This window comes from Takifugu flavidus, chromosome 1 (assembly GCF_003711565.1).
Source record: "Takifugu flavidus isolate HTHZ2018 chromosome 1, ASM371156v2, whole genome shotgun sequence".
Taxonomy (NCBI): domain Eukaryota; kingdom Metazoa; phylum Chordata; class Actinopteri; order Tetraodontiformes; family Tetraodontidae; genus Takifugu; species Takifugu flavidus.
Genome location: NC_079520.1, coordinates 20,501,024 through 20,512,370, shown reverse-complemented (window position 1 = coordinate 20,512,370; position 11,347 = coordinate 20,501,024). Strand labels below are relative to the sequence as shown.

The following is an 11,347-nucleotide window of genomic DNA, read 5'->3' as shown; positions in this document are numbered from 1 at the left end:
CTTGGGTATGATGCCCCAAACTTTACACTCCTGGATTTGAATATCCTGTGTTTTTTCCTCCACAGGTTCTCTCTTTCTCTGTTAGGTTTTATGGAGACCTTCGCTCAACAGCCATGTTCAGGTCTCACCAGAGATCTTTGATTGGGTTCAAGTCAGGACTCTGGCAGGACCACTTAAGGAAAACACTTCTCTGTTGCCTTCATTGTGGTCCCGAGCGCTCTGGACCGTGTTTTCCAACTTTGCTCAGTTTTCTCTTAACACTGAGTAGCCACTCTGACCCTGGAAAATGCCCCCACCACCATCCTTCTATTAGAATTAAGCCCAGAAACTTTAATCTGGGTTACAATCATGTTACCCGCAGTCATAAACTCTTTTTCAATGGTGTCGTTTTATGTTTTTTTTCCCATCAAGTTCAGGTGGGATTCTACTGATCTGTGCCTCGATACATCCTGATGCATCCTGACTGAGAGAGTAGGGAGTATTGTGGTGGAAGTAGATCTTTTGACCTCATGGATTAACTCTGGTATACACCATCAGAATGTGTGCCAATTTAAATCACGTCCAAGCAGTTGAATTCAGTACAGATGTAGAAACACCTCAAAGATGATCAAGAGAAATGGAAGGCCCTGAGAGCAAATGTACAAGAGTCGCAGCAATGGGTCTGACTTTGTGTCAATGCAATATTAAATTGTTATTCTGTTTTTACTTTATCATTGATGTGAGATTTATTTTTGTAGGTCTCAACGTAGCAAAAAGTTGAAAGATGGTCAAGGCCTGAACATATTTTGACTGCATTGTATTTTGAATTTATATTGAATACATGCACACAAAGAAATACTTTTTAAAATACTGTTTAGGAAAACCAAGTGTCTTTATTTTCTTTCCATATTACCCCAAAAGATACAAGGAGTCACTTTATTTCAAAGACAAACTGAAATACAAAAATGACACAATGGCTTACATTAGAATAAATAGCCACTATAGAACTACGCAGAGTTAAAAATGACTGAAAATAAGGTCATTTAAAATATCTTACAACCAAATGTTAAGTATTCTGCACATGTTTACTGCTTTATTTATACAAGCTGTCAACTGAGAAATATGATCCATGCTTGTAAAGCCAGCATGTGTTCAGCTGGTACATGAAAGGGTCAAAATAAAAAATGGTCTGCAGCAAAGAAACTTCATCTTGTCTGGCTAGTCTGGCTTGCCATTCCTGTTATAGACAAGAGAGAGTAGAACAGAAGCTGTACTCTTGGGGAGGATAGCAGAGAGATGATCGTCATGAATGCCTCATGTTACCGGTATTTGAATCCCCTCATCAACAGCCACACGTTACTGTAGCTCTGCAGACCACACACAATGAAAAATGCCTTACTGAGACAAACAAAGCTTCTTAGATGGATCAACACTGGTGAAAATAAATGTCAAGTCCACCTTTGACATCCATCTTCTGACCCTACTGAGGGCTGTTGGTGATCATTTTGAGGATATCACACGTGTTCTTTGAGACCACCTCTCTCAGCTTCCTCACTCGCCGAGGGCTGGAAGCACCTAAGTAACTCTCAGGCTGAAGGACAGCCATGCCGTCAAGCACGTTCCCCATGATGATGACCTGTCCGTCTGTGGCGCCTTCCTTTATGTTCGGACACGGACAGTTCCAGTCCATGTTGAGAAAGGTTATCTCAAGGGGCTCCTTCCCAAAGAAGCGTAAACCCATCATTTCATCTTTGAGGATTTCATCAATCATCACCAGGGCGCGGCCCGAGTCCTTCTCCTCTGTGAGCTCTGTCATGTGGCCCAGGATGACAAAGTCGCTGCGGCAAAAGCTCGTCACCATCTTGCCTCTGGTTTTGCAGGCCTTGCAGTGATGGTTTTTTGGGTAGGGGCACATGTCTTCGCAGGCTTCTTTTGATTCAAAGTTGTTGTTGTTACCGTCACATCCTCCATAGATGAAGGACTGGCACTGATGCAGGCTGCTGCTGTAGGCCCAGCGTGGCTCGTAAGATTTGCAGGGTCCCTGCAGAGTGTTCAGGCCACAGGGGTCTGATAGATCAGGACCACAGCACTCCATGCACTCTGCATATGTGTTCAACAACTTCTGGGTCTGTGTACTATTGCTCCTGCAGTGTGTGAAGGAGAAACAGTTGTTGGTCTTGGGTTCAAAGTACCAGCTGACCTTCTCCAGCTCACTACCACAGTCCTCTGAGGTATTTGTGGGTCTCAGACACTCTTCAGTTGGGCAACGGGTGATGTTCTTGTGCTCAAAGGTCTGAGGAGGCTCTGTGGGGAGTACAGTGAGTGGGTGGTTTGCCTGAACTGACCCAGATGGATTCTGGGCCACGCAGGTGTAGATGCCTGAATCACGTGGCTGGGCATTGTAGATGACAAGCTGACCGATGTTTGTGACCACCATGTTTCCTCGTACGTGGTTAGGCGTCATGATGACCCTGTCTGCCCCATCTGGCTGCTGCTTCTCCCAGGTGATCTCAGGTCGGGGATGACCCATCACATCACAGAGGAAGCTGGCTGTTTCACCTACTTTCACCATCTGATGAGTGGGACTGCTGACCATTATGGGAGATTGAGGATTGGTGGGAGGTGGGATGGTCGCTTGAAGAGGAGCAGTGGTAGGGCGGAGGGTGGTGGCCTGGGGTAATGTGGGGCTGGTGTTGGGCCAGGAGAGGTGAAAGCGACAGGTGACTACAGACAAGGTGATGCCCTTGGAGCAGGCCTCAGCATCCATGTAGCACTTGTTGTAGTATGTCATGCCATCAGAGGCACAGGTAAAGTGAGGTTCTCTCTCACAGCGGTCGCGGCACTTACACACGGGCTGTCCGTCCCAAATGTCGCACTCAGACCCTTGTTGGGAGCACATGAAACTGGCACAGGAGGCTTGTTTGGGCATTCCCATGGGGCCTTTCTTCCCATCCATGTAACGGGCTGCCACACAACTCCGATTTCCACATACATTTTGGCAACACTTCTCAAAGGACTCACACTCCTGCACAGCAAGAAAAGAAATATTAAACAAGGCAGCTCAGAAAATAAAACTGTAGAACAATAAAACAAAACAGCATGGTCAACATTCATTTATAGTTGCACTATAGTTGCATTTAGTCTCTTCTATTATTAATTGTGAGATGTTCATGCAACATTCATGGACCCACAAACAAGGAAGATACAACAGCAAAGTATGATTAAGGATCTGAGACTGTAAAAATTATGCAAACATCTAAATTTTGTTCTTTCCTTGCTATTATAATTTAAATTTTGAGGGATTACCAGTGTTTGATGGATTATCAAAAAAATCTATTTAATTATGTGCAAACCATGGTTACAGTTGTGTCATCTCCATGGGCCTTCAGAAAAGGTATCTACAATTCATTCAAAAAAGTAAAAATCAATCACAAGAATTCAGTGTTAAGGTTTTTTTTGGTTTTTTTTAAAACTATTTTTAAGGTAATTCTAGCATTAGAATAATTGAAATGACCTGTCAATAACATTATTGATTGGATGAATTCAAACTTTATGTTCAGATTTATGACTTTGCCTTTTAAACTGTTTGATGTTAGAAATATATATATTTTAACTGATTCCTGATACAAAATATTTTAAAACTCCTACTTTGGGATTGGAGTAGCAAAAATTATAATAACTTAACTTATTGTAATGCAGTGTAGTTAAAAAATAATTAAAAATAGTTTCCTCCAAATTGCAGTTAAGGGATATTTTAATGTAACAGGCAGGAAATGCAACAGCTGTATTTAGTTTCAGTAGCTACAAAGATATTTTAAAACCAATAGTCTATTAAATGTTTTTCCCCTCAGTATTTTACCTTATCAGACTCACACTCCCGCGTACACGTGCTCATGGCATCCACCCATAGGTTTGGATTCATGTCATTGGGGCAGATCCCCGCGTGTGAGTAGATGACATGAGGCAAGACTCCAGCCTGGTGTTCCATCCACACTGCCGTGCACGCCACGAACCAGATCCACCGTGGAAACAGCATCCACCACATGTCCAGAGCGCGGCGCAGCCCAACAAGCTGAAGTTAAAAAAAAATCTGTGAAACGCAACACAAAATGTTTGACTTATTGAAAGTGATATTTGATGATAGAAAAAGAAGTTCGTCGCTTTTCTGTGGAACTCAGTGACAGTCCTGGCTGTTTGTTTGACCTGAGCGACCCTGAGTTGGTGAGGCACTCTGCTCTATTTAAAGCCAACCCATCGGCGAGAGCGTGACCCGCCAAGTTGCGTGGAACATGACAGTAATGGGTTGTTCCCGAGATGCTTAAACAACAGATTTCAGAAATCAGGGGCGCCGATGAGCTTTGGGTTGGACCTTGCGGATCACCTGCCTGTTAAAAGGATTGCTGCTAACTTGGATTAACCCTTTGTGCGCTCCAGCCGTTCCGGAGTGCAACGTGCGTAAAGACGCGCGGGGAGAAGCGATTTGAGGCTTTTACAAAATATTAGAGAACTGAAATATATAATGCACCTGGATTTAATAATTGTAGTGTATATTAATTATTATGAAAGCAACTAAATATGCTGAAAATTGATACATACATGCGCATAAATGGAAAGAAAGAGAAGTGGTTGTATAAACCATAAGTGCTATAATAAGAGCAAAATTCTTGTAAAATACGTTCAAGGTGAGTCTGTTCCGACAAAATTGATCCAAGTTCTTATTGGATCTTTTTTCCAGTTCTAATTTAAATTAAGTGCCATCCAGTGGTCGCGCACATCACAATAATCAGGTACTTTCGCGGTAGAAGGTGTTGTACTGTAGACAAAAGAGCATCTCTGTACTTAAGATACTTTAAATGGTACAATTATAAGTGCATAAATGTGGATGCAGTGGGATGGTTGGATGAAATGAATCCAATCTTTACAGTTGGAAACATCTACTTAGTGCAAAAAACTCTTTCACGTTGAAAACTTGACCATGGATGACTGCTGATGTTAACCCTCATCACTAGGGACACTATTGGAAAAAGAACTTTATGAAAAACAAATGAAATTAAAAAGCAAAACAGAAAAAACTGTTGATGCTGTAGTTTGAAGTCTTGGAATCATATTCACCTTCACATATTCACCTTAACTGGAACTTCTCTCCTTGCTCTGTATGTAAATAAAATGCATACACATACATTTTCAGTGGTTTTCCTCTCCATTCTCCCTTGTATTTCTCAACTGAATTTTGCTTTTGGTAAGGGATGATGGCTCTTTTCAATGAGATTTGTTTGGAATAGATAAGAAGGAAGCAATTGGGATGCAATTTACTGTCACTGTTGCTCAATTGGCAAGTACAAAGATCTGGTGTGGGACATTTTTCTTGAATGTTCAGAGAAAAAGAGTTTACAACAGAGTTGGCACATAATGTTAATGTCAACAGACATAGTTTAACATTTCTGTCCTTGCAGCTGCTGAGTTTTAGTCAGATACATTTGTTAAACCCTCCATTTCTTTGGGGGTCCAAAAGAAAAGGAGTGATGGAACATACAGACTAAGTAGGTGGTTCTTCATATGTGGCCCAGAGCACATTTGTATTTTCACTGCCAAAATAATGTAGTAACAAGAGGTCCAGAAAACCTCAAATGTAGATTTGGTGATCCGATCTCAGTGGATTCTCAATGCAAACTCTCCTAGCCTCAAAGGTGAAAGCAGCTGCTTTGTGTTAAGCCTTGACAGAACCCTTGAGACATAAAAAGAGTTCTGGGTGGAATTCCATGTGTGGATAGATTAAATGAAATGTGAGAGGGTACAAGTTGACCCCCCTCGGCTGGGTTCTAGATTAAACTCATAAAGCTAAATTCTGCTCCCGATATGCACGTGTTATTAGATCCCCCCCCCCCCCCCCCCCCCCCCCCCCACACACACACACATACACACACTCAATGTGCAACACAATGCAACCAAATATCTGCCATTAGAAAAAATTACAGTAAGTCATCATTTCCAAGAGTGTGCCCACATATGATTAGTTACTCTAAATAGTCAACTGAAGTGCATTTGTTGTGTGGTAGTGTGCATTCCTGGGGAAATGTTCTGTGACAATCTGTAGACTTGCCTGAAGATCTAGTTTCAGAGAAATTGACAAGTACATTGTGCATTTTATTCTACAGTTTTGAATCACCAGACACAGAAATAGAAAATTTTAGATCTGATTTCAAGGCCGGCAAAGGTGATCTGAGGACAGCAAGATGCCGAATCTTTGAGCGAGAAAGAAAATGTGCTATTTGGTAATGTGCTGCACTGCTTGTGAGCATTTAATGAATGAAGAGTGTGTGTGCATGTGTGTCTGTGGTTATTTCCACAGTTCAGCTGAGGACAGGCAAATCATTAGACTAGTGTTTGTGCAATAATAGTGGAATCCTGCTGTGAGCAAGCGTTGGTGGGAGCTTGTTTGTTCTTAACACATCAAGAACAAACCAATAAACAAAATGTGTTTACTTCAAGCATGGCGAACGTTCATCGCCGCAAGTCTCAGTCCTGTAAGAAAGATTAAATTTGCGCCCTTTCACCTGGCGAGACAAGCAACCAAACAACCACACACATTCTGCAGGTTAGATAATCAGCATTTTTGAGCGAGCCTTTGGTGTGTGTCTGGAATATTTCCTGTGATTGTTGAACTGACTTCAAACCCAACATTCTTCTCTGGTCACTCTGACGACCAAACCTCCCGACTTTTTTTACAATTAAAAAAGAGACAGAAATGTTTTACTTGGCTGCTTATTGAAAAAACAAATCCTTCAATTTGGAATGGTAAAAGTATGTGAAACTTTAGAAATTGGAGTGATGTTTTCAGAGGGGTGGTTCACCCCAAAACTCATCATCTGAATAAGACTGCAACAGTGTGTCCAGAAAACTGGAAATCCAGAAGCTGCAGGAAATACCTAATCATTGTCAGCAATACATAACATTTCAATTTTGATTCCAAATGTCATAATTTTGTTTTCAGCATCTTTTAATTCTTGTCTTTAATGCTGTATTTGGGTTCATTTGTACTGGTGATCAGCAAAAATCAACATGTCAACAGTGTGCATCAAATTAGGAAGATGATGAAACTCCAGTTCTCTTCTCTGAAAAAGTGAAAATTTTGTGATCTCATAATTTTGGTTTTTATGAACAATTGTGTCATCTGATGGTTGTGAAATTGGCATCAAGACAGAAATTTCATTTTGATATTTTACAGTAGAATTTTAAGGCACATTTTTCCAATTCAGATATTGTACTAGCAACATTTTGCGTCTTGTAGATACATATTGCAGTATTTAAATTACAAGTTCGAGAGACTGTTTTCTGAAATGTTTACAAAATGTATTACTTATATATATATAATATATATTTATATACTTTATGATGTGGGTGGTGATGATGTGGGTGGTGGTGGTCTGTTGGGAACTGGCCTGAGATGCAGAGGGTTCTCAGTTCAAGCCCCAGTGCAGTCAAAACATGGAAGATGTTCTGGTAGTAGGGGAAGGTGCCAGAACATCTTTAGAACACTGCCAAGGGACCCTTGAACAAGGTACCAAACCCAGAAATGCCCATAGAGGACCCTGTGGTGAACTGACAACTCATCCAGTGGAGGGCCCTGCCTTTGCCCATTGTGTACCCTCTCTATGACCCTGAAAGGGGTTAAGAATACAAACTGTGAGATGTTTCTTTTGAATCTACTGAATCATTTCCTAACCTCCAATATTATGACGTACTTCTCAAAAGCATAAAGGGAACATGTAACCCTAGAATACTCAAGTCACAGTCAACAACCCCATCCTCACCACACTCATGCTCATGAAATATGACTTACTAGTGTGTACAACCTCCACAAGCTCTCCCAACAATATCTGGGGACAGTTCTGATGAGATGATTAATGGTCTCTCGGAGCAGCCCTTCACAGACCTGTGCTAGAGCACCCCTCAGCTTCTGTGATTGGATTAGCTTCAGGATGGGGTATCAGGTGTGCATCAATGCTTTCATCATCCAGGAACTGCTGACATCCTTGAGACACAAGGCCGGTTGTTGTCATGCATTAGAAGGAAGGCAGGGTTCAATGTCTGATTAGCACATGAATGTTGTAGGCCTCCTCCATCTATCCTGTTGTGCTTGGTTTTCATCTGGTATCTCCTTCATGAAATTTAAGACCATTGTTACTCAATCAGCAGTGACAAATCATGTCTAAAGAACTAATGTTATTGATTTCACAAAAACAGAACTGGTGCTAATTGGCATTGCTTTTTGTTCTCCAATAAGAAAATTATTCCATTTTTTTAATGTGATTGAAAAAATAATTAATTGAAATGTGAAATTGGGAGCTGCTTGTCTAAAAACATTCTAGCATAAAAACATTACCCCTTGCGAAACATTCCACTATCAGGGTTTGGGTCTCTTTTGCTGCATCTGGGCCAGGATGACTTTTCATGATTGACAGAATAATGAAGTCTGAGAACTGCAGTTGGAAATAAATCCTCAAACCTTTGCCACTGAAATAAATTAAATTATATAGTGTAGCTTTTTCCAGCACAAAAAATATATATAATGTAAAAATGTCCAATACACTGACAACTGGCAGATGAGGGCTACACATTTGTAAGAAATTATAGGCTGATTTGTTTTTCTACTTAAGAAAACATAATCTGTGAAATTAGGTAATACTATACCCTGAACAGAAAGACATAATAAGACATGCATGCCCTCAGGCAAACGGTCATTTGAGGATACAAGCTTCCATAATAATAGTAGAAACTTTCCTCAACTACACTGCTGTGCCATTTGCAGAATTAAACATTAACCCAGGGAACTTAAGGACTTCATCATCTTAACGAGTCTAAGTCCAACCCTAACAGGTCTATTAAAAGTGTAATAAAAAAACAAAGCCATGTTTCTTTGGCTGACACATATGAGGATATTTACCAAATCAAACAATTAAATTTAAATTATGAATGCTTTATTTTTTCAGAGAAAGAATATTGCCCATTAGATAATTAACAGGAATAAATATTCAGAACCCTTCAAACATTTCCGGCTGTCTAAGGATAATAATTTTATTTAGAAATTTAGATACATGACAATAATAAATTTGTTAAAGCTAGCCGCATTGAAATGGAGAAAAAAGAAACAAGTTACATCAGTTTTTCAAGACTTGCACATATATACATTGACTAGAAATGGAAAAAAAAAACATTTTAGATGATTCACAATTAATTCACACTGCACCACTTCTACCAAAATTGTATTTGAAAAAGCAGACAATATAAAGAAACATCATTCACCTCTCATTTGAATTCATAAAAACTTCACAAAGCACCCTTGTTTTGTGAAAATGTCACCAAAATCACTTATGTGCAGATAAATGGCCCAACGTTTTGCTCATCAACACATGCAGGATGGCTGTTTCCTGTGGAGGGTTTGTGTGCGTGCCTGTATGTGGCTGTTTCTGTCACTATTGTAATGAACACGGCAGAATGAGCAGACAGTACAATGGATGAAGGTGACTGGAGTGCCCTCTAGTGGAGTATTAATGATATATGCGTTTACACAACTCGCCAGGACTAAATGTGTTGAATCTTCTTCACCGTATTGTACTGTCTTCATGTATTAATTTCCCCACTATACGAGGCCTTGTTGCCTTTATGTTTATTCCGAGTTAATACACAGTTGAGTCAACGTAGGTTCCCATTTTCTATGACATAATTTTTCAGTTTGGTTCAACATTATTTATCAAATATTACAAATTGTTATTGCCTGGGCACTTTACAGAAACCCACAGCCTGACCTTTGACCAAGGAAAAGTGGCAGGAATTTTTTTTTTAATAGGAAGAAACCTTGAACAAACTCATATGGGGGTAAAGGAGGAGGTGAAGAGGATGTAGGACAGTTGGGAAGGGCAGAAAGAAGAGATGAACAGACATATATGAAAATACATTGGGAAGTGTTAGTTATCCTAAAAATACAAAACTAGAACTGTGGTGATCAGTGGAATCAGAGGTCGGTGTTCAGTGGAACATGTGGCTGTGCCTCAGCAGCCTAGGCCCAAAGCAGCATTATACATTGTCTGTATAGTGGTTTAATCCATCCTGTTTATCAAGCACAATTAACTAGTTTTAAAAGAGCACATTTTTATTCATACATGCATTTTAACATAATATATTTTGGTGATACAGAATTCAAGTTTTTTTAATATTTGGTTCACAAAATCATGACATAATTAACTGAGCACACATCCCTCGATTAAACAATTCTTTAAAAGTAGTTTAAATAATGATATAGTACAAAAATATGTGGGTGTATTACAAAAATTGTTTCTATGTGGAAAGTACAGTGGCACAGTATTTCTCTTTGTAAATTTAAAAAAAAACTAAGTTAAAACAGCACAAAATAAAATAAAAAAGTTCCTCTTTGTTTTCATTTATGATGTTGTTTGTTTTGCAGCAGTCAAATGATTCATGATACATTCACTGGCTTTCCTCTGGCAGAAGGCACTAAATGGCAGACTTGGATCATCAAGTACATGCACATATGGCTTTTTCTAATTGATTCCTACTGAAAGAAACGGTTTGTCCAATTCTAGTACATTACAGTCAGTGCCAGAAACAACAACAAGGTAAATGAATGTCCTGATATAGATTCAGCTTCTAAATGATCCAAGTCTGCAAAGAAGTTCACAATTCAGTCAAAACAAGCAAATGTTCTGAAATAATGAAAGAAATACACAACAAACATGGTACATTTCCACTTTTAAATTCAAGATCACTCTTGCTTTGCAACATGTGGATAAAGAGCCAACTCTACTGTGTCAGGCCTGCATCCTTTGACATTCCATAGAAGATTCCTTTCTGGGATATGAGGTTTGTAGGAGTATCGAACTCTGCAATCTGTCCCTTGTCTAACACCAGCACTCTGCAATAACAGAAATAGAAAGGCTTAGTTAGAAAGTGGTTAAAACTAGTCTAGCAGAGGAAACACGCACTTCAACATGGTGTGTATGTCTTTGGTCTGTGGTATAGAACCAGAGTACCTGGAGATTGCCCCATGTAGATATATGCAAAATGCAATATCTCCCACCAGAAAAAGGCCTCTTGCCTGGAATTGAACCCACAACCTTATTGCTACTAGGTGATGACAGTAATAACTGCACTAAACTACTGATCTATGGAAGGACATTTCCCAACAAGAACAACCACACCAAGTAGACTCTACTGGCAACTGGATATAGATGGAGCTACTTAAATGTCTTACATGAACAGCTATAAATAATTGCTCTATATCTGCACAATATTCAGGTGTATAATCAAAATATGAGATGATTACGATGACTTGGGTAAGAACCCTTTTCAC

The 11,347-nt window shown here is 39.7% G+C and overlaps 2 protein-coding genes across 3 annotated transcripts in view; both read right to left on the bottom strand.

The window, feature by feature from the left end:
• Window positions 1–852: 852 nt before the first annotated feature.
• wfikkn2b (WAP, follistatin/kazal, immunoglobulin, kunitz and netrin domain containing 2b) lies at window positions 853–4,240 on the bottom strand. Its single transcript, XM_057056542.1, has 2 exons — window positions 3,839–4,240; window positions 853–3,004 (listed from the first exon to the last, which is right to left on the bottom strand). Exons 1-2 carry the CDS (start codon window positions 4,022–4,024, stop codon window positions 1,460–1,462), a joined length of 1,731 nt encoding a protein of 576 aa, XP_056912522.1. The 5' UTR covers window positions 4,025–4,240; the 3' UTR covers window positions 853–1,459.
• A 4,700-nt stretch (window positions 4,241–8,940) lies between these two features.
• The window catches only part of abcc3 (ATP-binding cassette, sub-family C (CFTR/MRP), member 3), a 34,861-nt gene continuing 32,454 nt past the window's right edge, over window positions 8,941–11,347 (bottom strand). For both annotated transcript variants that reach the window (XM_057055874.1, XM_057055882.1), the window contains exon 31: window positions 8,941–10,909. In XM_057055874.1, the coding sequence (XP_056911854.1) occupies window positions 10,798–10,909 (112 nt within the window). In that variant the 3' untranslated portion in view covers window positions 8,941–10,797. The remainder of the gene's footprint in view (window positions 10,910–11,347) is intronic.